This window comes from Amblyomma americanum, chromosome 7 (genome assembly GCF_052857255.1).
Source record: "Amblyomma americanum isolate KBUSLIRL-KWMA chromosome 7, ASM5285725v1, whole genome shotgun sequence".
Lineage (NCBI taxonomy): Eukaryota > Metazoa > Arthropoda > Arachnida > Ixodida > Ixodidae > Amblyomma > Amblyomma americanum.
In genome coordinates, this window is record NC_135503.1 from 7399662 (window position 1) to 7425480 (window position 25819).

Here is a 25819-nt window from a genome sequence, read left to right on the forward strand (position 1 = left end):
CGCTGGTCCTTAAGGGTAACGGAGTGGATTCCAAGAGAAGGCAAGGGTAGCAGGGGGTGGCAGAAGGTTAGGTGGGCGGATGAGATTAGGAAGTTTGCAGGCATAGGGTGGATGCAGCTGGCAAATGACTGGGCTAATCGGAGAGACATGGGCTAGGCCTTTCCCCTGCAGCGGGCGTAGTCAGGCTGATGATGATGATGAAACCAGGGGATCCTCGCTTCGGGGGGTGCCGCTATGTTGCTACGCTTTCTGCTCATGCACAGCGGTAAAGAAAGAGCACAATTTTCAAAGCAATAGACGCGGCCGCAAGCTGCAGGCCTCGATATATCTTCGCCCAACCGCTGCGCTACTGCGGAGGTAGTAGTATGAGGACTCGCCAAGGTCTAACAATGTGACACATTTTGCGTAGTTGCGTAGTCGGAATTAGGATATGTACAGGACTGAAAGATAACGGAATCAGAATTGCATTAGAATCAGAGCTGGAACTAAATGGCAATAAGTGAAAGAAGAATGCTCTCGCATTTCTTCCGCATCAATCCGATTGATCGCCCCTAAATATTTTTTTATGTGCAGTATCGAACACAGTAAATAATATTTCTTAAAACAGTGAGCCTGATAGCACGTCCTCCGCCATTTTTATGCAGGCAGGTTTTGCCACTTTTAACAATATTTGGTTTTTATGCATTTATAGCGTCATGTTTATCTTCGCAATCATGATTTATGGTGATTCAATATATACTAAAACAATAAAAAAAAACTATAATTCTGTTCCAAATCCGCGTGCAGCTTGAGTGCGTTCGATTCACGCCGCATTGATGCAGACGTCGCAATTCCGTCTCGGTTCCGTTATACTCGATTGCTCGTCTGTCTGGCCCCGATTTCGGATCTGGCTTCGGCGCCTCGCCAGCGCGTGCAAAACGTCCCGCCTGCGCTCCATGGGCGTTTGGTCAGCGCACGCCGGCGGCTACTGAAATCACCGCGGCGGAGTCGCGAGACGCAACCGAGCAGTTCGCGGCGACGCTTGGGCAATTCGAGACGACTGCGAGGTCGTCTGTGTGTCTGCACCCCCCCCCCCCCCTCCCCTCACAATGTCCCACCAACCCCTTTCTCTCCGAGAGCTTCGTCGACCTCGATTCCCATAGCAACCAGACAAAGTCAGCGTTATCCCCGGGTCTTCCCCTCTCTTTTCTACTGGTGCTGAGCAGTGATACCCGCAGAGTTACAACCAGCTCTCTCTGTGCTCGCTGCGCCTGAGAGCTAAAACATGGTGTATAAGTGTTGCATGCACCTATTATACATGCCCTATTATGCACGCGAGCCTTTCCTCCGATGCCCTGTCCCGCGCTCCACTGGATGAAAAGAAACAGCCGCCTTGTGCCGCGCATGCGTATTTCGTGTTGAGGACGGGCGTAAGAGGAAGCTGCGAGCCCTTACGCATGCGCAGTTGGCACGCAGAAGCGGATCGTACCTGCCGCGTTCATATGCACGTGTTTTCAACAAGATTTCTGTGTAGCAGGCGAGTTTTCGCACGCTACCAGAAGGGCGCCACATCCCGTGAAAAGGGCGTATTGCCAATCCACTATCTCGAGCACAAGTGGGTTAATGGCCTTCCCGATGCCCTTGTTTTGATGCCCGCTTGGAGCCATTTACGCAGCAAGCTGGCTTTGTCCAGCGGAAGTCAGTACTACCTGTGCATTGAAAGGTGAAAGAAAGGAACAAAGATTTTTGGGAACTGAGAACTCGACAGTCGGCTGCTGTGACCACTCTGCACATTTCTCGTATGGGTCTCGGAGACATATTTTAAAAGCGCAAAGTACTTCGACAAGCGCAACTTGTGCTAACCGCACTCGCCGATGATTGCGTTTGCTTCATATCGAAGGCTGGCCGCGCATTGCATGCAGGAACGACTTCCACTTCACGAATCAATTCACGCAAATACCCGCATGTTGCACTTGTCAGCATGAACACGGCTTTCACGTACGGGTAGAGCAGGTTTCTGCTTCTTAATTCATGTTCTTCTTGGTAAAATCTGCGCGCAGTGCCTGGGCATGGTGAGAGTCGGCACTTCGCACATGCAAACTAGTTTCTCATAGAGAAGTGATAGAAAAGTATCTGTCTCACATACCGGCGGACACCTGAACCGCGCCGTAAGGCAAGGGACAAAGAGAAGAAAGGAAGAAAGAGGTGCCGTAGTGGAGGGCTCCGGAATAATTTCGACCACCTGGAAATCTTTAACGTGCACTGACATCGCACAGCACACAGAACAGCCAGAACAGCACAGAACGGCCAGAAAGGAGTACCCAACACCACATAAATCCCTCAATAAGTTAGAACACCCTTAGGAGACTACAAACCAATACATACCCAGCGCCAGCTAAGTTACACCAGTGGTACCCTACACTGTACTATCAGCAGTGCTCACAGTGTGGGGAGGTAGCTAACCTCTACCACATGGTGTGGGCACGCCAATTTAATCCCGTAGTTGACCCCATTCCAAAACCCTCAGAGGAGCAGTGGGTATTCTGCTCAGCGATGATCCTGACCGTCAGCACTGGCTGGTGGGGAGGGCCAGCGCAGTAGGCAATAACCAGTGGGCTACCGGACCAGGCGGCCCACCCACGTGTTCTACGAATATTCAGCAAATAAAGATGTTTTAATCAATCAATCAATCACAGCACACGGGCGTCTTAGCGTTTCGCCTCCATCGAAACGCAGCCGCCGCGGTCGGGTTCGAGCCAGAGAACTCCGGATCAGTAGCCGAGTGCCCTAACCACTGAGCTACCGTGTTTTCCACATTTTGCGAACACATTTCACGGACACCATTTCGCTGACATAGCCTAGCAATAATAAAGGAAGGTGAGAGTGAAAATAGAAAAGAGAAAGCGGAACGCGCTAGCTTTGATAGCATTACACGCTATGTGTGAAGCGAAGCAAAGGCGGTGGCGTCCACCAAGAAACTGAGGAACTTCTGCGCCTTTCCTTTCCTCAAAACCAGCGGAAGGTTTACACTCCGTAGATTTTCAGCCAACTCGACCGCGTTTCGATGGAGGCGAAACGCTAAGGCGCCCGTGTGCCGTGAGACAAATACTGCGCCCTTTCCTTTTCCTAAAAACCAATTTCAATTTCAAAGGAAAAGCACAAAACTGGCTTCCTGGGTCCGTGGACACCTCAACTGCGCTTCGAGGTACAGCTGCCGTCAGAGGTATACAGTCCAAGGAGACTGCTTGCGAGGCCTACAGCCTGCCTCATTATGCACCCTTAGTGACCGCAATCTCTCGAAAGAGGAATGGCTTCGCGTCCTCAATCACCCCAAGCTTTGGACTGATATATGTTCTAGGGAGCTTAAAAGCAAACCCCTTGGGCTGTACACTTTTGATGGGGGCTGTAGGTGGCCGTGGTGTCCATCTGCGAAAAACAGTGCGTTCGCACAATATTTCGTGCTTAGCAATGTTAAATCGCTTGCCATTTTTTGACACCGAGTCCAAGGGAAGCAAAAAAAAAATATCAGTATGTGTACTAACCGTGCCTTACTCGCAAATTAGACATTAGAACTTTAAAACTAGATTCTTCACTGTCCAAAACTGAAAACAGGGTGGTGACGTATCAAGGCCCGAAAACTAGGGCGCCTCGATGCCAGAAAACTAGGGTGCCTCTATGCCAGCGTACGGCGGCGCGCTACATCACTTCGCTGGAACACTACGGATGGATGAATACGGCTAAACCCTTTAAATCGGGCGGTGGCTCAAGCCACCTAGCCATGACTTGTGGAATTTTACTCTTGTCTCGCTTTTAGCCACCAATCATATGACCTTCGCTTGGTTACTTCTACCCGCTTAAAATCTACTTTCCCTTCACTGTCCTTAAACCCCAATGCCTTGGGTAAATCAGACGCGCTGCTTTCCACTGTAGGGTGAAGCCCTTTAAGACAGACACAAAAACTTTATTGAGCAAGTGAGTTTTAGACCCAGCTGGGTCCCTGGGCCACTGCGCGGTCCCGCACTGCATCAAGTAGGTCATGCCGGGACATGACGTCGGCAGCCCGTCACCGCAGCAAGCTGCGATGTCGGGTCTTACAGACATAAGCAGGACCTCCCAGTCCTCCCAGCTCGAGATGGCGTGCTGTCCCCGCGGGGGAGGGTCAGCAGGGCAGCCGAAAAGGATATGGAGAGTGTGGCGTTGGGGTCACCGCATAGGAAGCATGCAGGGGATGTGCCGCAATAGTGGGATAAAAGCTGAGGACATGACAGGGAGCGGTGGTCTGCAGAGGGCGTCTGAAGAGGATCTGTTTGGGAGTGCGTAAGAGAGGGGTGGGGAGGACGGTAAGTCCGACGGTCCAAACGGGGTATTTGCGTGACCTCCGCAAACGTGTGCGCCCGCTCCTCGAGAATCCTGGATCGAGACTGTCCTGAGCCCAGCAAATCAAACCTCGGGCCAATTTATCGGCAGCCTCGTTTCCAGGGTTCCCAGAGTGAGCCGGCACCCACTGAAGCTCTACCCTGCGCGGTAAATTTTGGGTAGCGGTGTTCAACAATTGCCAGGCAGGGGCATGAATCCTGCCCCTGGGCAAAGTTGGACAGAGCCGTTTTTGGAGTCGCTGAAGATATATTGGGCGTCCGAATGTGCAAGGGCTAGGGCGATGGCGGTCTCCTCTGCCTCTCAGGCGTAGCGTAGAGCCCCAGGGAAGACGGTGAGTTAGGGGGTGAGGTAGGGTTGGATTGTAGGCAACTGCTACCGCTTCATGCGCTGTACATGCGGCGTCTACACAAATGGCATCGTGGGCTTGCCCATAATACTTATGGAGGGCATTAGCGCGAGCTACGCGGCGAGGGATGATATTGGGGATGGACGTTTCGAGGAAGGGGTTTCACAACGAGAGGTGTATGGATGTGTCGAGGATGGCTATAAGGGTTGACTGCTTAGCGGGTATGTTGATGCGAAGGGAAGAGAGTATATGGCGGCCAGTGGCGCTCGTGGCAAGTCTAAGGTACTGTGTCTGAAGATGCGCGTCAACTAGTTCCTGAATGGTGTTATGCATGCCTAGTTCAAGAAGTTTGGCTGTGCTAGTGCTACGAGGTAGGTTTAGGGCTGCCTTAGTCGCAAGGCGGATCATTGCGTTCACGCGTTCGGCTTCCGTGCGGTTCAATTTGAGATATTGGGTTGCGTATAGAATGCGGCTAAGCGTAAATGCGTGCACTGCTTTCATGTTGTCCGCTTCGTCTAAACCTTGTTAAGGGAGGACACTCGGCGTAGAAGGTGCAACACGGATTGCGTGGAGGCCTTGAGCCTTTTAAGGGTATGTTCATTTCGTCCAGAATCCTGCAAGTGGAGGCCAAGGATGCGGAGGGCGGGTGTGATGGGGATAGGGGATCCTTTCAAATTGATTTGGACGGGCGAGTTAGCGCCAGATTTTGGCCTAATTAGAAAGAGCGCGGACTTAGATGGGGAACATTTGAGCCCGATGGATGACGCGTGAGAGGAGATGGTGTCTGCTGCTAACTGAAGAGTTTCCTCAATTTCCCCCGTCAGAGCCATGAGTGGCCCATGTGGTAATATCATCAGCGTACAAAGTATGTTTTAGGTGTGGGATTAGAGCCAGTTTGTGAGCTAGGGGGATGAGAGCAACGTTAAAGAAAAGGGGACAAAGGACCGCCCCTTGAGCGGTTCCGAGCTCTCCGAGTGTATAAGGGGATGTGGTAATCTGATCTATGTGCAGGGAGGCAGTGCGGCCCCGAGAGAAACGCGCGAGCGTAGTTGTAGGTTTTAGGGCCTACCTGTAGAGCCTGCAGTTCCCGTAATATGGCATCATGTCGAATTCTGTCAAATGCCTTGGTGAGGTCAACTGCCAGGATAGCTTTAGTGTGGCGGGGGATGGTATCATCAAGCACGTCATGCGTAATTTGAAGTAGGGCGTCCTGCGCAGATAGATGCGCACAAAAGCCGAGCATACTGTGGGGAAAAGGTGGTTGTCTTCCATGTACGTTGTTAGCCGAGCAAGAATTATGTGCTCGAAGACCTTGCCTAGACAGGATGTAAGAGAAATGGGGCGGATGTTTTCTGGGGTGATAGGCTTGTGGGGTTTTGGAATAAAAATAATTTTTCCATGCTTCCACGAAGCAGGGAGAGTACCTGCCTCCCAACATTCGTTAAAGTAGTTGACTATGTCAGAGATGGAAGCATCGTCAAGATTTCTGATAGCTGCATTGGTAATTTGATCATCTCCGGGAGCGGTATACCGTAATTTCAATAGGGCGGCGTGAAATTCTGATTCTGTAATAAGGGCGTCAAGCTCGGGGTGGGGTGGGCGGCGCATAATCAGGATACTTTCAAGGGATACCGGGGGTTGTATAGGTGCATTTCACCTGGGCGAGGAAGGCGTCGGTGTCCTGTCGATGGTTGTGAGCGAGGCGGCGAATGCTAAGGCGCGTCTGAGATTTGGATTGCGTGGGGTCTAGCACGTGCCGTAACAGATGCCAAGCGCGGTTTGTGGAGAGATTGCCGCGGAGACCGTCACAAACATGAGCCCAGTTAGCTTTGCAAAGAGTGGCACTACATTGTACTATTTGGGATTGAACGTGGGCAAGTTTGAGTTTAGTCTCCTATTGTGGTTCTGAGTCTTCCACCTTTGCGTTATGTTGTCCTGTGCTTGGAGGTGGGCGAGCTTGCTGTCAATAACAGGGGCGTCTGAGGTAGAGTCGAGCGTTTGAGTGTTTTGGCGAATGTCTTTTTGCATACTGAAGAAGTTGGCGCGGAAAAACGAGGACAAGCGAGACAAACAAAGACGAGCGCTACTCACAGCTGAAGGTTTATTCCAGACAATGCTCGAATAAATAGTGAAACCAACAAGAACAAAAACAAACAAACGTCATGAACACCACAAGTTACTCCGTGAATCTCAATGATTTGGTTAGGAACAGATACTCCCTATCAGAGAAGCGGACGGAAGTCTGACTAATGCACTTATCGCCACTGATGCGCATATGAAAGGCTTCCATGAGCTCCCGCGTGAGTTGCTCCCTGTCGTGAGTTGCTCCTTGTCGTTTGTAATGCACGTGCGGCAATGTTTAGGGAGGTTATCAAGAGAATCTCCCCCAAGCAATCTTCGGTGCTCTCCTAATCTCTCGTTGACGCATCGTCCAGTTTGGCCGATGTATAGAGCGCCACACGACAACGGCAATCTGTACACAACCCCCCTGGCACAGGTAACGAACGGGGCTTTGTGTTTGATGTTGCATTCATTTGTTTTTCTTGTTTTTCGTACCGTTCTTACGCCTCCTTCTTCCATCCGTTTGTGTGTTTTCAGTATGCATTTCAACCAACTCGCCCAACTTTCTGCTCTCCTAAGTCTTTTTGCAGCTGAATAATCCAGGTGTCTAGGTCGAAGGGGGCCTGTGTTGACTGCGCTTGTATAAATTTGCGGAGCGCGTCCCAGTTAGTGTGCTTAACGGTAAAAGTATCAAGTGTTCAGCAGTTTCCTCCTCCTCTCCGCGCGGAAAACGGGGCCATCGCGACATCTAGCGGTAGCCCAGACAGACGACGAAGAAACTATGCGGGTGAAGTTATACATAGGTGGAGCCAGCGATCAACAGCGGCAACGGACAGCAATGTGACTGTGCCAGCTGGCACTTCTTTTCTACGCGCTTATGTATCATCATCCACAGCAGACTATTCGCTTATGACTGAACGGTAAAGGTGACATACTTACCAACGAACGCACCGCTGTTAATCGCAATACGCGATCTTGTGCGTCCGTGGAAGAGCGGAAGGCCTAGTTACGGCACCAACTCTACCGGCACGCTTACCTCATGAGTGGATCCGCAAGCCTTTTCTCATGCTGATTTCTGTGCACACAATCAAGAACAGTTCAAACTCCAGCACGAAGAGTTTGTGATTGCAGCTGGAACCGAATTTCCAAATACCAGAGGTACCGAAACACCGGGCGCCGGTAGCGCTTCCATGCTGGATCTATCGACCGCGCGTGAATGTCGTCGACGCGCTTGCTGATGTAATCGCTCTGAATACTACGTGAATGTTTGACCAACCGTAGCTTTGCACAAGGAACAATAACTGCTAAATGGAGTTCCCGCTCGCTGTTCTCGCTTCTGTATCGTAGAACTTACGCCGGTCATTCATCGGTGTCGGTATTAAACTTTGCGCAGAAGTGGCGCTTTCTTCTAGATGGCAGCACATGCAACACACTACTGGCGGTTCGTTCGAGCGACGTGTCTGCGACTCCACCTGCTGAAAGCTCTAGTTCCCTTGTTCGCCTCAATGTCCCTATCGATTGAAAACTTACCCGAGCAACACAAATTCTGAATGACCAAAGAATTTCTTGAACTGTCACGCAAAAAGTACCAACCCGACATCAGTTGACCGGACCAATTATCTAAATAATCACGAAGTGCACGTACGTTCAAATGCGATATTAGATGTTAGGTACTGGCAAATTTTCTGAATGTGGAGCCCGATTACGAGAATATGTGCCGTGCTTTGAATGGCATAGGTTTTTTTTTTACGTTATTTATCCGGCTACCATGTAAACTAGTAGTCTCAAATACAGAACACTTCATCCTGCTTAGAAGCACCAGGCTTTGAACCTTTCCCTGCACGCGCTGCTAGCGACTCCCAAGTGGGAAATTTACAACAGCATGATGACCTTTAACGGCGTCTCCATGTTGGCAGAACTAGGCCCATTAAAGCCACACGAGGTTCCACCTGTGCAAAAGTGAACAGAAAGGCAAGGGAGCAGTAGGCTTGTAAACGCAATTTATTGTCACCTATAAAACCGTGTTCATCGATCTGCACACAATAAAAAAGGAGCTCCAGATCTCTGAGATGGCGCAGAGGGCGACCATTTAATTGCTAACAAAATATACAAACTTTTCAGACAGCTTTCATCTCTTGATAAGATGCCCGCACGCGCAGCAGCGGTCGTCAAAAGTGGAGATCACAGTCGGGACTAGACAAAAAAAAGCTGGTTAAATTAAGAACTTAACTGGTATCCGCATCCATGTAGCTTTCACGTGAGGTGGGAGGAAGTATTCCGCAATCTTATCACAGCATGAGCACAGCAGTTCGAAGAAATACAACAGCATTTGCACAGTTGCAGATTGCAAGCTTGCTTTTTCTTGTTTTAGACAACAGAAGGAATGCAATAGGTTTCAAAGGTCCCACAGTTCATTAGCAGTGTAACACCACGCACTTTTAAAAGCCAATTAAATGTTTGACTGCCTATATGTAACCAAGCTATCGAAGATATTTAAACCAATACCACTGACCACACATCATGCAACAACTGAAGTAGAGGACTAAGGCTCACTTAGGTACCTGGCAGAGAAGTGCCTGTAACAAGGAGGCGTCATTCAAGCAAGCATAAAGGCAGTTTACTGCCAGAGGCAGCATATTCAAACATTGCTAGGGTGAGGCTATACAGTAAACAACATCCCGACAAGAGTTCCTACTGTGCTGCACCAGCTTCTAAGACAACGGGGAGCTTCACAGACAGAATTGCATATCAACTAGATTGCGGTGGGCCTCTCCTGCAATAACACACCAATCAGTCACGCACATCGAGAAAGTCAGTTAAAGCTAAGTAGACACGACGTCCCATGCTGGAGGCATGCAGCAGATTAAAAACCATATATTTCCATATCGATAACAGATCGAAGGGGCCAACGTAATAGCGAAAGGCAGATGCTCTCAAGTCTTCCTCCCAACTGCCCTGAAAAGTATCTAGTGCCTTGCGACAGCAATTGGCATTCAATTGCCAATGGAGCGAAACCAGTGGCTGCGGAACATCCGATGGGGAGAGTTCTGTCGCCAGGAAAGAAAAAGTTTTTGCGCTGCAGGTAGTGCGAGCTATAAACGTAACGATAAGAAAAACATGGGCGAGAGCTACCACCAAGCGTGCAAACAGTGTGCTGTCTGTGCTTCTCATAGCTGCAATTCGGCAATGTCTTCACTTAAATGAAAACATTTGCAGTGAAAACCTTGAACTCTGACATGGATGAAGACATCCAATATAAATCAGCCAAATGCCATCCTCAGCTAAAAAAAAACTGGCTCAGAACTCCACCATAATCTGCATTCCGCTGCGTTTACATGCCACCAATGCATTCAGAAAAGAATGATGGTAAAGGAATGGAGGCAGCAAACATGGTTCCATGCTTTCAAGTAAGGTACACAAATTTGGCCTATCGCCACTTCGTTGAAATGACGAACTACAGCACGTTTCTTAAGACATTTGTGGAAGTTAAAAAATATATATACTGTGGAACAACCCACACCATTCCTACTTTTCCAGGATATATCCTTGAATGACAAACCTGATAAACAAAAGTGTATTAAACGTATAAAAGAAACGTGGATGTATTTTTGGGAAATATTAAAACTAACTCAAGAAACACCTGAAGTATAAAAAGGAAAACAGCCATTCTGACAGAGGTATGTTCTTAGCAAGTATGTAGCAGTAAATCAAAAAACCTACGTACCTAACACAAGGAAGAACTAAAAACAGCATTTTCAGTAATGCACAAAAAAAATTGTAAGGAGAAGAAAAAGCAACACAACAGGAGGAGTATTTAACCATCCTTTTTTTTAACTTTGAACTTCCACAAAACCCCCGCCCCGTCCCACACTTAAGAAAGAACAAATAAATTAGGAAATGATCTGCATACACCACTTCTTGCTTGCCACATGACAGCAACAGTGGCGCTCACAGTTTGCTGAGAAATGATAAAAACAAACCGTGGAAAAAAAATGTGTATGTGTTCACAGAAAAGTTCCTGGGCGGGGCCGAGAGTATGCACGCACACACACAAAAAAAAGAGCGGAGTACAGCAGTACATGAAAACATATGAAAGGGTGCACATTGGTTCGTTCTGATGAAGACGACGACATTGCACCACCAGTCGTACAGCAGCAGAGGAGGATTGAAGAAACGGTGGGTCTCAACTCTTCTTCTAAAGTTCCCTAGGAGACGAAGACAGCAGCAACGGTCGCACAGTAGTAGAACAGTGAGTCTTCCCCATTTTGGAGGGGTCCGGCCGCCTCACTTTAGGGTGGGAAGGTGGGGTTAGGGTTCCTCGAGACAGTGCGCACGCACGCAGAGAGAATACATTGGGAGTCCCATTTTGGCCGCCTGTTGTCAGACGAGTCACGTCATGTACCTCATCAGCGCCCGCAGTGCATAGAGGAGTTCTGCTTGCATGCGTGCCTCCAGGATCATGATTGTTACATGCACCTGCAAAGGAAAATAGAACAGTGTTCAGAACAGGTAGAGCAACAAAGCAAGAACTGTAGGTAACGAAACTGCATAGAGTTCACTTGACCTTTCTAAGCCGTGTGCTTATTAGAAACCAAAACATAGGAAGTTTGTTGAACACACCTCTACAAGAAATGATGCCAATGCTGAAATAAGCATGCCCAAAATGACTGAATCTGCATTTATTATGGCAGTCACTTCCACGGAACCTTTGTTCAACTATTTTTTTTGCTTACTGCACTGCAAGGAAAGGCAGTACATACAGAGATGAACCGACTTCCATTTGTGAAGGATACTATGAAAAGATACACGAGACATTTACCTTCTCCGAGTACTTGAACTCCCTCATGACGTTGTCGTAGTCCTCTTTGGTCATGCGATCAGGGTAGCAGCACACAGCTTTGATGTACTCTTTCAGGTCCCTGTCCAAGAGCTCATTAACCTCCCGGTAATCGTAGTCATCATGCCTGATGCCGTAGATGCACTGGATGTAGTTCCAGACAGCTCTCCGGAACATGGAGGTATCCACATTTGTTTTGCTCCCCATTCTGCACACACAAAACGTAACAGGGAGAAGGTTAACCCGAAAGCACTGCTAAGCAAACGAACAATCTTCAGAAGGCAGCCAGTTGCACAGCCTATATGTTCAATAACAATGTTCAGTCATTAACTCAATACACTGACAAGGTTCAGAGTCAACGTGTGATCAGGTCACCGATACAGTGAGGTATGAGCGAATTCTCAATTCAAACAGCCAGTTTATTTGGAACAATGCTTTCATCCTGTCAAGGTGAAGCATACTAAAAATGATTTAGTAATTAACTCTGCATAATTTCAACAAATTATCAGTCCTATTTTAGTTTAATTAAATAAAAGTTGACTTATTGCAGCATGTTTGTGAACTTGTTTCATTAAATCAGGCATCATCAAGCAGCTTGGATGTTTACCCCTAATTTATACAAGCAGCTCCAGCACTTAACTTTCAAGCAGGAGCATATACAGCAAGTGGCTGACCACTCCTAAAGAAAAACTACCAGCTACAATCCAATACATAAGCATCCCACACACTTCACTGAGGGGTCTGCGGGCTTGCTCACATCTCAAGTTCCACATAATAAACACAAGGTGCAAGTTTTCACCTCATGGTAGGCACTTATGTGGCCAAAAATGGTGTTGGAATCAATCTCACTTGTTAAGGAGTTTCTTCAATTACATTTAGTTCATAATTGCTCAGAAGTACCAACACGGTCGCAAACAAGGCAGCATTAATAAGCAAGGGATGGGGCAAGGAGGAGGTTAGACAGTTCGAAGGGCCACTCACGTGTAGTATGTAAGGTTGTAGGCCACTTTGAATTTCTCATTGAGGAGCTCTCCAACGTCATTGTATAGCCGGTTGACCAAGGAGTAGCCATGGTCCTCCCAGGAGTAGTCTTGTATCCGGAATGTTGGGATTTCCGACACCTCCCTCCTAGCAAAGTCCTGGTAGCCAAAGTCGGCATCTGTGACAAAGTGAGACAGGTCGCTCCGGGGAACACTGCGCCTTGCTGCTGGGAGCTCCCCACCGTTGCACTCAGTTTGGAAGCAGCGTGCCCGCTCTTCTAGCGTCGGCTCATTGGATCGTTGTTCAGATATGCTCTTCATCTTCTGCATGAGGGTCTCTACAGTGGTTTGCCCATTCTGTACAAAGAGTGGGAAAAGGAAAATGCGACACTTTGATTACATTCCCTTGACACATTTGAATGCAAGGCAAGCTTACTCGCGTATGCCACAACTCGTACTTATGATGTGGACAATGTCCCCGCTGACAGTAAAGAGGATTGCAAGCTAAATGGTACTTTAATGTCAGATTTGGTCCGACTGAGCACTAGTACAATGGATGAAACGAAAGGTCTGCCACAGACCCCATGCATGTTATCTTTGTTAGTTTTGGTTACTGTACTCCCATTCAGTCATACCGAATAATCCCTGCAACTGTTTTCCATGTTTGCAGCATTGGTTGAAATAAGTGTTAAGTACTCAAGTTTTCTCAGGACAAAAAGTTGCTCCAAGTGAAGGGGGATGCAAAATTCCTAGAGATAGCAATGTATTGAAAAACTGCACAGTAGCAGACACCATGGCTGCTTTTTAACATGGTAAGACATCTCAGCCAAAACCCACATACGGCCAAATAAATGCCCTCCAGTAACAGCATACGCCTTGCAAGCTTGCACACACACCTTCATGCCTGGCCCCCCAGAGTCGCCATTGGCACTGTAGACAGCCGTTCCATTTGTCTCCTCCTCCATGTCAGCATTGATGCCACAACCAAACACAAAACTGGACAGCGCGTGGAAGTGGGCAAGGATCACGATGGCCTGCACTACCTCCGATAAGGACCAGTTGTTCTTTCCTTTGGTTAACCTCTGCAGAAAGTGAAAAAAAAAAAAAAAGAATGCACACACTTAGCAAGGCACAAAGAATCATGTACAAAGTTTATATATAACAGCTTCATAATACTGCAAATGTTCTGCTGTGCAAGCTGGCATCTTGAATAAAAGTTGAAAGCCTTAGGAAACAAATTTGTGGGACGAGAATTAATACTTGATGACATGAAGTGCTCTACACACACTTTTTAGTTACTGCAATGTATATCGAAGCCTTGTGAAATATGCCACCTCAGCAATTTTTGCACAGTGCTAAGTTTTCACAGCACAACGCAGTTCAAGGACAGGTACATTCAGTGGGGATAACATTGTCCGGATAGCCTACACCATGCAAGTAGTAAAGAGCCAACATTAGCATACCTCTATGTGCTCTTTTGTGATTAGCCAAGGGCGGTGAGCAAGGATCTTGTTTATCTCGTCTAGGTCCCTCAACTTCTTCGGAATGCAGTGCAGCCCCTGCAGCCACGATTTGTCGCCTGCAACATCCGGGGACAGGAATGCTTCCCGCTGCATGTTCACCAAGTAGCTGCAGTTGTGCCTTGCTGCAGCCTGTAAGTTATTAAAAAAAATTCTATTAATGGGAACTCAAGCTTCCAGCATCAGGGAGTGAAAAAAAAAAAATCTTAAAAGAACTCCCAGGTCTAGCTGCCGGCCTGCCTGAATAGCTGGCGTGAACTTTAGATTTGCATGTGCATGCATGAGGATGTCTATTCTGCTTCGCTTTTGCGTGTTTCATCCCTTCCAGATTCCCTTCCACCTGCAATTAGTTATGAAGGCCAGCCAGTTAAAGGGGTCATGACACCGTTTTTCAGACTCAAGCTGTTTATTGCATGTTGCTCAGTATACATCTCGGAAAAACTTGACAAAATATGAGCTCATTTGGTGCAGCGAGTAATTTGTTTTAAAAGTTGTCCTAAACAATGTGGAAGTCTGGCAACACTGGCACGCTTACAGTTCGTGAAAGATAGACTAACAGTCGACTGATCAACTGAACTGCAGGTAATGAGCATAGAGGAGGGAGTTGTTCTTTGTTCAGGCTTGGGGAGTGATTTGTTAGAAGGGGGGGTGGGGGTGTATGAGGGGAATAAAGGCAACAAAGACGCGTGTCCTTTCCTTTTCTGTGCAGCTTCTGCCTGGCTGGGGCTTCACAATGTGCCACTGGCAGGACTTGAGTAGCGCACACACCCAGTTTTGCAGCAGCTGCAGATGACGTTAATCAGGCTGCTTCAAAATGGCCATCGCTGCCAGGGGGGAGGGGCTTAGAGCTGTTAACTCCAAATTACAATTTCTACCTCAATGTGCGCGTAGAGCGCTACTTCTTTTTAAAATATGCATAATAACGTCATGGCTAGCAACATCATGGCTAGATTTGTTGGTCGACCATGTCATGACCCCTTAATGGACAAGGGTACGCATAATTTTTGCTTACCATGATTGCAATGTAATGTCTTTGGTCATATGGGAGTGGCCCGTCACTCTTCAGGATGAAGTTCTGAGTCTTCAGAAATGGACCCTGGTAGGCCGAGTGGTAGCCCATGAGAAGGTCCAAGTGGCTGCTTTGGCAGAGTGCATCAATAAACAGCACTTGTGTCTGAAAAGATGAAAAAAAAGTAGACCAGCAGCCTACAGTTAGAGATCAGCACCAGAGACAACAATGCTGCCTGCTGCATGAAGTGCCACACATAGCATCTAGACGTCCAGTCGCTAGCATAATAGTAAATTTAGCTTATTGTAAACATTTCACTGCACCCATGCACAACCCCTGGTGAAAAAGCACTGATGAGTCATGCCAGCATAAGGAGAAAGCTTGCCTAGTCTTGAGTGCATCTCACCATCAACAGAATTTGACAATGCTGTATTTGTTGAGCCAGTACAAAGCTAGTTGCACATTTTTAGATGAGGCCTTCCTTGGAACAGATCGAACTTTCCAATGTATTCCTAACATTCCATCACAAAACTATATCAAGTAAATTTCTCGAAGCCCCAGCCCAGCTCTGTGCACATCAAAATTTCTCCACAAAAAGTTGGCATCAAAGCTGGACCAGCAAACGTTTTTTTATCTTGTTTCCCACAAAAAGAGACTTACACCCACAAATGATTTCTGAACATAATTATTTTCCTGTTTTTTTTTCTTGCAAAATGTCACCACACTGGCCACTTATTCAAAAACAGCATGACAAACAAAAATCGCTTAATCAGGTTGTGGCAGTAGAAAAATTCCTATGACAACACTACTGTGAGCAACTTTCCTCTTGACAATATGCCAAAGTGGGTGTAAATGATAAAAAAAAAAAAGTTTCAACACAATGGCAGCTTTACCACAGGAATTGCATTTTAGCGGTGTAAAATGTTGATGGAGGCACCAAGCACTGGATCTAAAAATAGTAAACGACAAACGTGTCGCGCCAGGTGCCTAAACGCTAGTTTAAAGCCACTGCCGAAAGAGAGTGGAACAGTGGCCAGTATCATCAGCTCTGCTTTCATCCATTGTAGGACAGATGATTTTCCCAATGACCTTCAACTAGCCCTGTGCTGCACTAGCCGCGGTCACCATACCGGAAAAAAAGTTCTGATGTGCCCATCTGACTGCCGCTCAGTTGGAATAATGAGCAACCTAACAACAACCAGTCTGTACAACAGTGCGTGCTGTATTTTTTTTTTTTTCATGCACGCTCACGCTGCAGCGTCCTGCTTTCGAGGCTGGAAACAATACAGCAGTGTCAATCAACTGGCCAAATTCCTGGTTGGTGCTTTACAAGCGCATTACGTACTACGATCGATTCCCGACTGTAGCCTGCAGACACAACTCCACGGGATTCAGCACGCTGTCCTTGTGTCAGGTGCACTTGAATATTCACTAGACACCTTCAACGTGAGATCCCCTCACCTGACTCATACGAAGCCTGCTGTAAGATTTCTGGTTGCCCTCCGCAATAGGCAGAAATGTAGCGAAATTTGCAGGGACATTGTATCATTTTAATCTGATGCGTTTACCACACAAAATGTGCATTAGATCACTGATGCTGCCAGATCGCATGGCCGTCGCTTACAAACATGCGGAGTTTGCAGCGAAAAACGTGGTCGTGGAAGGGGCCTGCTAACGATGTTAAATGATGCTCTGCTACTCCGGGGCAACGGCTTGGCGCACGGAGAGCTCTTCCATTAGCGAGACACACAAAAAAGCTGCGAACATTGAAATGCACGCACGGGTATATCCACAAGGCCACACCAGTAAACAAAGTTTAATTAGATGCAATGACAAAGTTCGAACAACGCGATAATCCGAATCGGCAAACCTCTAATATTTTTTTTTATTTCGTCACAAAAAAGTACAGCCTTTCAGTAAAGCGAAAAAACCACTAGAGCAACCATCGCAGTCAAGAAGCATGGTCGGTTATGTCAGCCGCCGGCAAAAGCCACGATAGCCGTCCGTGCACAGACGGAATGACAGCTTCGTCATGCGAGACGCCCGTTTTAAGCCGAACGTGATGTATATTTCGATTAAACAACCAAAACGACTGCAGGATTCCGGTGTCGTGAACTAATTTAAAGCGACTACACAGTTCCCTTCGAAGCCAAAAAGAAATCATTAAGTTTAGGAGGCAAAACATCGGCAGAAATGAATCCGGGCACGCAAAGTGCGTGCGGAGTATAGCCAGTATAGCATCTAGCCAAAAAGCAAGCCATCAAAGCGTAATGCGGTGCAACGCCGCCGCGACAAGCGCGCCGCCACGGCGGCCAATGGCGAGCCGGGAGCCGCTGTTGCTATGGCTGGTGCGCAAGGCTGGCGAGAGAAAAACCTGAATTCAAAGAGCGGCGCACAATAGCCGCGGTGCCGCAGGGAGCCGGCGAAAAGAACTTGGGATGATATAATAACGACGATAAAAGCGAGAATCCGGCACCAACCCGGGCCACCCCACACGGGCGGCACAGAGATTTCGCACTACGATAGCACTGGAGGAAAGTCGCCTGCCGGGTCGGTCGAGGACCGCGAACAAGAGGCGGAACAAAAGCCGCATCCCCGGCCCGCGATGTCAACTCCCTTCTTTGTAGAACGAACGAAGTAAAAAAAAAAACTAGCACCCCTAGAATGTAGCCGTCTTGGATCCATTTCACACGAAAAAGACGATCTGCAGCATTTTGCACGCGCCACGAGCAGCACGGGAAAGAGCTGGCAACCTCGGCGGCGCATTTCGTCAGCCGGGCCGGAGGAGCATCCCGAACCGGTCGAAATAACATGCCCGAACATGCAGAAACTCGCAGCAGCTCGATCCCTCGGGCTGGATGTCCGAACATCCCGGCATACTCCGGCACCCTTCTGACGGCCCACGGGCAACGTGCCCAGCGCCCTCCCCTCCTTTCGAAGCCGGTCTCGGCGAGCGACGCCGGTTGACGCTCAGCGATGACAGGAGGCCACGTACTAGGAAGGGAACGAAAGAAGCCGAACCAAACGTTTCTGAACTCCCTCGAAGTAAGTACGGCTACGAGGTTAACGGCTCACAAAATGAGGATCGGCTTGACGCGGAAGCAGCGGACAGGGAAACGAAAGGGCAGGGCTAGACAATGGAAACAAGCGAAGCAGACGATTTTTTTTCCGGAAACGCAGCAAGAAAATAAACGGTATTTCGCCTTTGACAAGTGCATGGTATCAGATGCAAGCCGCCCTTACGTGCTCAGAGAAGTTAGCACAGTGCTTGGGTCGAACCAGCGAGACAAAGAGACCGGCCGGCGGCTTGGCCTCCTTCCCGGCCGCCGGCACCGGCGAGTAGCTTCACCGCTACCGAGCGTCGAGCAGAACCAGTACTCACGTTTCTGATTCCCATTTGGCCCATGGTATGATTCGAAGTATCGTGCAGTGGACTGTTGTTACGGCAGGGCAGAATCATGGGCCCCCTAAGATCCACGCGATGCTTTTGTGATCCTGCGAGGTCTTCCCTCGGCGCAAGCGCACGACTAGAAGAACGGAGAAGACGCCGCCGGAGTATACCCTGTGTCACCACGCACTCACTCACACATCCACCGCAAAAGTCCGTCGTCGCGAGATCACGCGTCCGTCATCCTAAGAGCGTCCCTTGAAATCCTACAGAAACAGAGCTCCAGAAGCGAGCCGCACGACAGCACGCACTCACACACGCATACGAGCTACCACCTAGGCTGTCATTCTCAATAATGAACGAACGGCCCTATCAGCTGGACTAGTAAACAGCTGAAAATCAGGAGATGCCCAGCCGACCAATGAGCGGCCACCAGGAGAGAGAAAAAGCTGCGACGCTAGCGCCATCTGGCCACCGTTGCTATGGCGACGCGTTAGGGGAGTGCTTTGCTCTACGTCCTCGTTTTGAACGGAGCGGCAGCAAGTGGGAACGGAGTGAAGTTGCGGATGCACTGAAGACTGGACTCTTGCCTGTTTCGCTCTTCTGCGCAATCAAAGCAGCATAAACATGTGCTCTCTCTATTTTTTCGCTTCCTGCTGTCTGTGCATTCTTTTTTTTTTGCGAAGGCTTCACCATATCGAATGTATATGGGATACTATTCACTAAAGTTCAAAACTGCTGACTTACCTCCTGAAGCGTAGATGCAAATTAATTCTAGTATTTCTCGCAGAATGATGCGCAACTCGATGATACAAGCATGCGAGATCAAATTACGAGAGTATAATTCCTCTCGACTCCTGACGATATCCCCTTTTAGGTAGTACACTTTGTTATGAACGTGATGATGCCTCTCCTTTTTGAAGCAGCTCGCCGCCTTTGCATCAGGCAACGGAAAATTCCAGCTGGGACCGGCGGCGCTGCGGTCGCGCCGGCTTCGAAAAACAGACTCGCGTTGTCTTCGCCCGAGTCCCCGAGTTCAGTTGCTTCCGCACAGGTGGACGGTGCGGGTGGGGTTAGCGACACGCGGTGCGCTTGAATATCCTAAGAGATCTGTTCGGTGCCGGGATTACCAGACCTGGCCGCGCAGAGCGGAGGCGGTCGACGGCGTAATCTTGCTTCTGTCCTTGTTTGCGACTGCGAGCTGTCCCTCTCTCTCATCCTTTCCGGAGTTTTTATTCGTTGGCTAGAAGTCAAGGCCCGCAAACGCCGTCTCGGGAGATCACGCTGGTGATTTGTAGCGCTCGGTATGCAGCACGTTTTTTCCACAGCGGAAAACACCCATGTGTTCCTGCATGATCCTTGAAGCGTTTAATCGAAGCGTTTTTGCTTAACTTGTGCAGCCGCCAATATTCATGCGCACTCTTGACAGGCACTTCGGCTTCCCCCACGTTTTCCGGTCAGCAGAAAAGCGACGTCCTCTGCTGTTACGTTTGAAGCTGCAATTGCGCTGCGATTTGTGATTGAAGTCTTAATAGCAGTTACTGATATCCTGTCTTATATTGTCTTATCCCTTGGTGCTGCATCCCTCTCTGAAAGAAGAGCAGCTCTGAAAAAAGAACTAGTTTTATGCAGACTTTGGTCATGGCCTTGCATTGCCTGCACGAGCAGTTCATCGCGATGTTCGTCGCAGGTAACTTGCATAAATTTGCAGATTTAAACAACTTTTCTCTGCCCCACAGTGGAAGTGAACCGTGTAGATGCTGCCCGCACAGCCTGATGCCAGAAGCAAATGTTCGACATAAGCTTCTACCCTCACCGCTTTCTGCTGCAGATTCTAAAGTGAGTTGGCATTCACGTAGTTGCACACTTACGAAGCTAGGAGTGGCTTTTCACTGGTGAACTAGGCGTATTTCTGGTGGACTTCGAGTGCTGCCCGTCGCGGTTTTCCTAGTACGCCTTCCTACACACGACAGCTTTCTGGTGCTTCAGCCCCGACTCGAACCGCCCAAACGACGGGCAGATTCGCAAAAATACCATCCCTTCCGTAACAAAGAGGGCTCGCTTATCGAAGCGACGAGCACTTTCGCCGGGCCCTCGTTCTTTCTGTTCGTTCTGTCGCTCCTCCTCGCTCGTTGAAAGAGGGGACAACGCAACCGGAGCGTGCGCGGATCGCAGCCTGGGGGAAAAAAAGAGGCGGAGGGCGAAAGTCGGGGGCATGGCTGGGGAGGGTGTGCGGGGCGCACTACGTGACCGGCGATCGGCGCCCGGTCACCTTCGCCGTTCGCCCTCTCCTGAGAGGGAGAGAGAAGAGGCGGCTCGCCGGGCTTTAACTAATGCCGCGTGCGCTGACTCTTCATTCCGTCCCCCTCCTCTTCGATGACGTTCTGAGCGCGGTTACAGTGTCGCGCGCTGAACGCAAACACCTAAGGAGCGAACCTCGATTGCTTTCTGTTGTGGTGCCAACATATTGGATTGGACCGACCGTCGTTTTTGATGCCGATTGGTCGCTGAAGCAATTCCTACCGAAGCTGTGGCTTGTGGTAGGGCATCCGCCTCGCATTCGGGAGGTGCTGGGTTCGAGCCCCCGTTCCTCTGGGTACTCGCAGGTTTTCTAATGGGTACGAGATTTCTCACGCCCTGGTGCTCGGCTCTTCTAGGGTGAAATGCTGGAAAAAGGGCCTTTGGCCACCTCACCCTCCCACGATCTATCCGCGTGAACCGAAATCATCCTTGTGCGGTAAAGCCCACTGTGGCCCTTTTCTCTTTCGATGTGCCTGTTCAAGTACACAGTGGTGAGATTTGAAAGCGCAGGCTCATTTCCCAATCCATGCAACCCTGGGAAGTCGTGGCATGGCTTGTACCCACTTGAAAAAATCTGGAGGGTGGCCCTGCAGCGGGAATCAAACCCACAGTCTCCCTAAGCCGTGACGCTGGTGCTATACCACGGGGTGAATTAGAAGAAATCAATAACACGAAGGTTCTGATGCCGAGGTCCTCGAAGTATGTGGTGTGAACAACTGACCCACATGCGCAGCTGCTTAAGAATAAGATTATGTCTCGCCGAAAATCACATCTGCTCGTTTGGAGCCCGAGCATGGTGCCATGCTGCCGTAGTTAGTAGTGTCGGTCGATTAGTCCGCAAATTACTTATTACATTTTGATGCTTGTAACAACAGAAATGCGAAGACAAAGGTGCAATATCGAACGCGGTAGTGACACATAGCACCAGCCCCCAGTGGAGGCCATGAAAGAAATACTGTCTTTTTTATAAAGAAAATTCAGAAATATACCAGATGCAGGTGTCGGACACCAGCGTTACAGGAAAGTCCACGTACAGCAACATACGCAGTTACCAGCCCGAAGCCCCAGTCACCAGATCACTTCCGTCCAAGGACTTCACCGTCTTATCACCTAGCTTTACAAGCACTGTTAATCGGATTCAACGGCGTTTCCTGTTTGACCGCGATATAGAGTGATCGTCCTCACGACAAAAGTGACCTCGTCAGTGGCTAAATAATTTCGCTAAATGGCTAACTACTGCGCTCGGAGAGACTCCGAAAATGGACTGTTGCTCTGAGCGAGAACCATCGCCTCTGATCTTGGGTGCAGATTTGACTACCCTGGCTAAGCGATTCGCTCCTCTCGAGCGGCCATGTATATGTCCGAGTAATTGATTCTCTGCTTGCTGCCCCGACAACGCGATAAAATAAAAAATGAAAACGAGGTAGCGCAGGGTAAGTATACGTTAGCACTAAACTGCTGGACAGACGATGAAACACGCGATGGCAGTCTTTCAGAACATCCACACTATAGCGTATGTCGAACTTATCTTACTGATGAGCCGCGTTTAAAGTTGCCTTTGTATTAGGGCACGCCCTGAGCTGCGTTACCAAGATAACCTGAAACAAAAAAAGCAACAAAGGTTGCTGATTACATTTGCGGTACAAGACTTGCTACACCATTGCGATACTGTGATGAGAAAATGACTGTCGATGGCGATTATCGCGATGGGCACAAAGGTATCTCGTTCTTATTTTTCATTCTTCCGGGAAAGTTCACTGGGCTGGCAGTCGATATAAAGCAGAACACGAGAAACGAAGGCAAGACAATCGCACGAATGCTGCTATGAAGGGATACAGCGCAGCTCCTATCGAGCAACATTTATGTGAGTGTTTCCACACTCACTTCCACGAACGGAGCTTGTTCTGCTCAGCGTAATGCTAGCTAAACTCGCAGCGCAGCTGCTTGTTAGTGCACTGCAGAGAATTTCGAAGCGTTTCTACAGAGAAAAAAAAATAATAAATGCCGTACCGGCGCCCACATATTCAGCCTCTCTCTCTCTCTCTCTCTCTCTCTCTCTCTCTCTCTCTCTCTATATATATATATATATATATATATATATATATATATATATATATATATATATATATATATATATATATATATATATATATATATATATTCGTACAGATTGCCTGGTGTCGTAAAGCCGGCAGCAGAGAGGAGAGGGCAGCTATAAGTTATATAGGTTTTCCATCTGAAGCTTACAAACAGAAGACAAAAATGAAAATTCGTTTTTTGGGGAAAGGAAATGGCACAGTATCTGTCTCACATATCGGCGGACACCTGAACCGCGCCGTAATGGAAGGGATAAAGGAGGGAGTGAGAGAAGGAAGAAAGAGGTGCAGTGGTGGAGGGCTCCAGAATAATTTAGACTACCTGGGGATCTTTAACGTGCACTGACATCGCACAGCACACAGGCGCATTAGCGTTTCGCCTCCATCGAAACGCAGCCGCCGCGGCCGAGTTCGAACCCGGGAACTCCGGATTAGTAGCTGAGCGCCAACAACGAAATATGACAGAGAAAGAAAACAAAAAGCCAATCCGAACAATCTGCGCAGCCGAAGCTCGTTCTACCGAGTTCTTTTGTGACATTGTCGGTCTGCTCCAATAAACCGGAACCCTACTCCTATCTTTAGCTGGTTATGCTACTTGTATTCTCATAATCTCGAAGCTGTTCGGAACAAAAAACTGATCAATAATCGAACGCCGTTTCACGCCACGTAAGTGTCACTGAATTTCCTGCACTTCCGGGCTTGGAATTCGTCGCCGCCAATTAAGGAAGCCTTTTCTTTTTTACTCAAACGCTATCTTTCGGTAGTTGGGGAAGTAGCTGGGTAAAAACAACGCAGCTGCCAGTGTGAAGCATTCCTAAACCCCCTCTTCCCCAGACCTCCTCTCTCGCCCATCGACCCGGCCGATACCGCTCTCAAACCTCGGCGGGCGAGCAAGAAAGGAGCGCGAAAAAGCCAGAGGCGCATGACGCAAGTGTGATGCATCGTTTCAAGCCAGTACAGCGGCACACGCCGGAGCCGGAGCGGAGCTCTAACCCACTCCGCGCTGGCGGTGTTTCGCAAACGGCGCCCACCGACAACAGTGCCGGTTGTTTTTGTCTATTCCTTGATTAATTCCTCGCTCCCCGATATATATCTCTCCGCAGCCACTCCGCTCTTCCAACCGCTTTCCTCTCCGCTCCGTCACGTTCTCTCTCACCACGCTCCGGGGAGGAAAGAGAACCTGGGAGCAGTGACGTCAACCGGGCGCACTGCTTGCGTCACGAACACGCCTCTGTACCCGCCCCTGTTCGACCGCTCTGCCCCGCCGCGCGGCGCCGCAGCCGCAGAGACACCCGAGCCGATTTCCAGCAGTTCCAGCCGCGGAAAGCCAGGCGTTCCGCGACGCGTGCGTTGCAGTTGTAGCGACGGCACCTGCGCCCGTATCTCTCCGGATGAGGGGGCGAGGGGAACGGAGAGCAGGGCAAGAATCTGTTCGGGCAACGCGCAAGCGAAACGGAAGGCAATAAAACGGAAAGCAGCCGAGTACCATCGCTCGTACGATTTCTGCCGGAATAGCCGCATCGGCATTGCTCGCCGTTCCATCACAATAGTGATGCAAGGTCTTGCTTGGTATGGCAGATCCACAGGGAGTGGAGAGTAACTTCGCTACAATGGGGATTTCGCTCAACGAAGATTTTAAGAACGGTATCCGACTGTTCTTCTCCCTTATCTGTGCGTCGTTGCGACTCGAGTGCATTAAGTTTAGATTAAAAGCTATTGTTATTACAGCCTGCACGCAATAATCTGCAAGCTGTGTAGCAAAGTGGGCCAAGTCAGCAGCGTGAGTCGTGGCAACAAGTATACGCGCGTTCACGACACTCATCAGTACGCTGTCGTTGCGTTCGCCGACATGCAAGCACAGTGCGTGAACACTTTAGCCACGCAGAAGCAGTGCTCAGAGAAAGCCTGGTCCCTTCCTGTTTTAGACACGAGCTGCGAGTCCAAACAAGCATGCAAACAAAAAGAATGTAGTGAATGTTGTGGAGCTGCGTCTACGAGGGTCGACTGCTGCGGCTGGCACCTCCAAGGCGCGCGATAGAAATAAGTAGAATCGTGATCATGAAAAGCAGAGCGTAGAAACAGGACATCGAAGTGACGACACATACACACACAGGGTCTGCGTGGATCGCGTCTCCCTTTTCTTGTTTCTATGCTTTCCTTTGTCATGTTCTGGTATGGACAACAAGCCCACCTGCAAACTATAATCAGACTAGAATCGTAACTGCCTTTCTCATACCTAGGGGTTGGATAAAATCCTGTTCTACTTGAAAAAGATCAGTATACTTGATATATGCGTCATGCATTCTATGCATTCACGTTTTGTAATTGTTATTTGTGACCCACACTGTTTATAATTGACTTGTATTGTTCGTATACGACATGTACTGATCGAAATACTACTTGTGACCCTTGTCAATGTCATGGGGTTGATGCTCTGTCGAGAAGCTTTTAATCCAGGCCCACACCAACGTGTAAACCTTCGTGAAAAAGTACTATGTCCTGGATTCCCTGAAGGCTTACCGGCAGCTCCATCACTGCCGTGATCACGCGGTCCACGTCAGGCGCACAGTGGCTTATTTCGGATTTTCGCCGCGGTGGCTCAGTGGTTAGGGCGCTCGACTACTGATGCGGAGTTCCCGGGTTCGAACCCGACCGCGTCGGCTGCGTTTTTCCTCCATAAAAACGCTAAGTCGCCCGTGTGCTGTGCGATGTCAGTGCACGTTAAAGATCCCTAGGTGGTCGAAATTATTCCGGAGCCCTCCACTACGGCACGTCTCTCTTCCTTTCTTCTTTCACACCTTCATTTACCCTCCCCTTACGGCGCGGTTCAGGTGTCCAATGATATATGAGACAGATACTGCGCCATTTCCTTTCCCCAAAAAAAAACAATTATTATTATTACGGCCACCTTTTCATACCCGTAAT

The 25819-nt window shown here is 48.9% G+C and overlaps 2 protein-coding genes across 3 annotated transcripts in view; both read right to left on the reverse strand.

Annotated features, from left to right (window-relative positions):
- Positions 1-8186, reverse strand: part of LOC144098369 (major facilitator superfamily domain-containing protein 6-like) — a 37249-nt gene extending 29063 nt beyond the window's left edge. Inside the window, exon 1 of the mRNA XM_077630958.1 lies at positions 7800-8186. Within this exon, the coding sequence (XP_077487084.1) occupies positions 7800-7804 (5 nt within the window). The 5' untranslated portion in view covers positions 7805-8186. The remainder of the gene's footprint in view (positions 1-7799) is intronic.
- Positions 8187-8746: 560 nt separating this feature from the next.
- Positions 8747-18855, reverse strand: Sesn (Sestrin). Of its 2 annotated transcripts, XM_077630959.1 has the most exons (7): positions 18492-18855; positions 15113-15274; positions 14044-14232; positions 13477-13662; positions 12582-12937; positions 11583-11808; positions 8747-11239 (listed from the first exon to the last, which is right to left on the reverse strand). In XM_077630959.1, the coding sequence occupies exons 1-7, from the start codon at positions 18567-18569 to the stop codon at positions 11153-11155; spliced, it is 1284 nt and encodes a 427-aa protein (XP_077487085.1). In that variant the 5' UTR covers positions 18570-18855; the 3' UTR covers positions 8747-11152. The 2 variants fall into 2 exon arrangements, with proteins under 2 accessions (XP_077487085.1, XP_077487086.1); XM_077630960.1 differs by lacking the exon at positions 14044-14232 and having other exon boundaries at positions 18492-18854.
- Between the last annotated feature and the right edge of the window lie 6964 nt (positions 18856-25819).

Bases quoted from the DNA above. Each gene is read 5' to 3' on its own strand.
- Sesn (XM_077630959.1), bottom strand. From the start codon at position 18,569: ATGATTCTGCCCTGCCGTAACAACAGTCCACTGCACGATACTTCGAAT. The intron at 14,233-15,112 runs GTAAGCAAAAAT...AATAACTTACAG, and splicing joins GACATTACATTGCAATCATG to GCTGCAGCAAGGCACAACTG. The intron at 13,663-14,043 runs GTATGCTAATGT...CACTTTCTGCAG, and splicing joins TCACAAAAGAGCACATAGAG to AGGTTAACCAAAGGAAAGAA.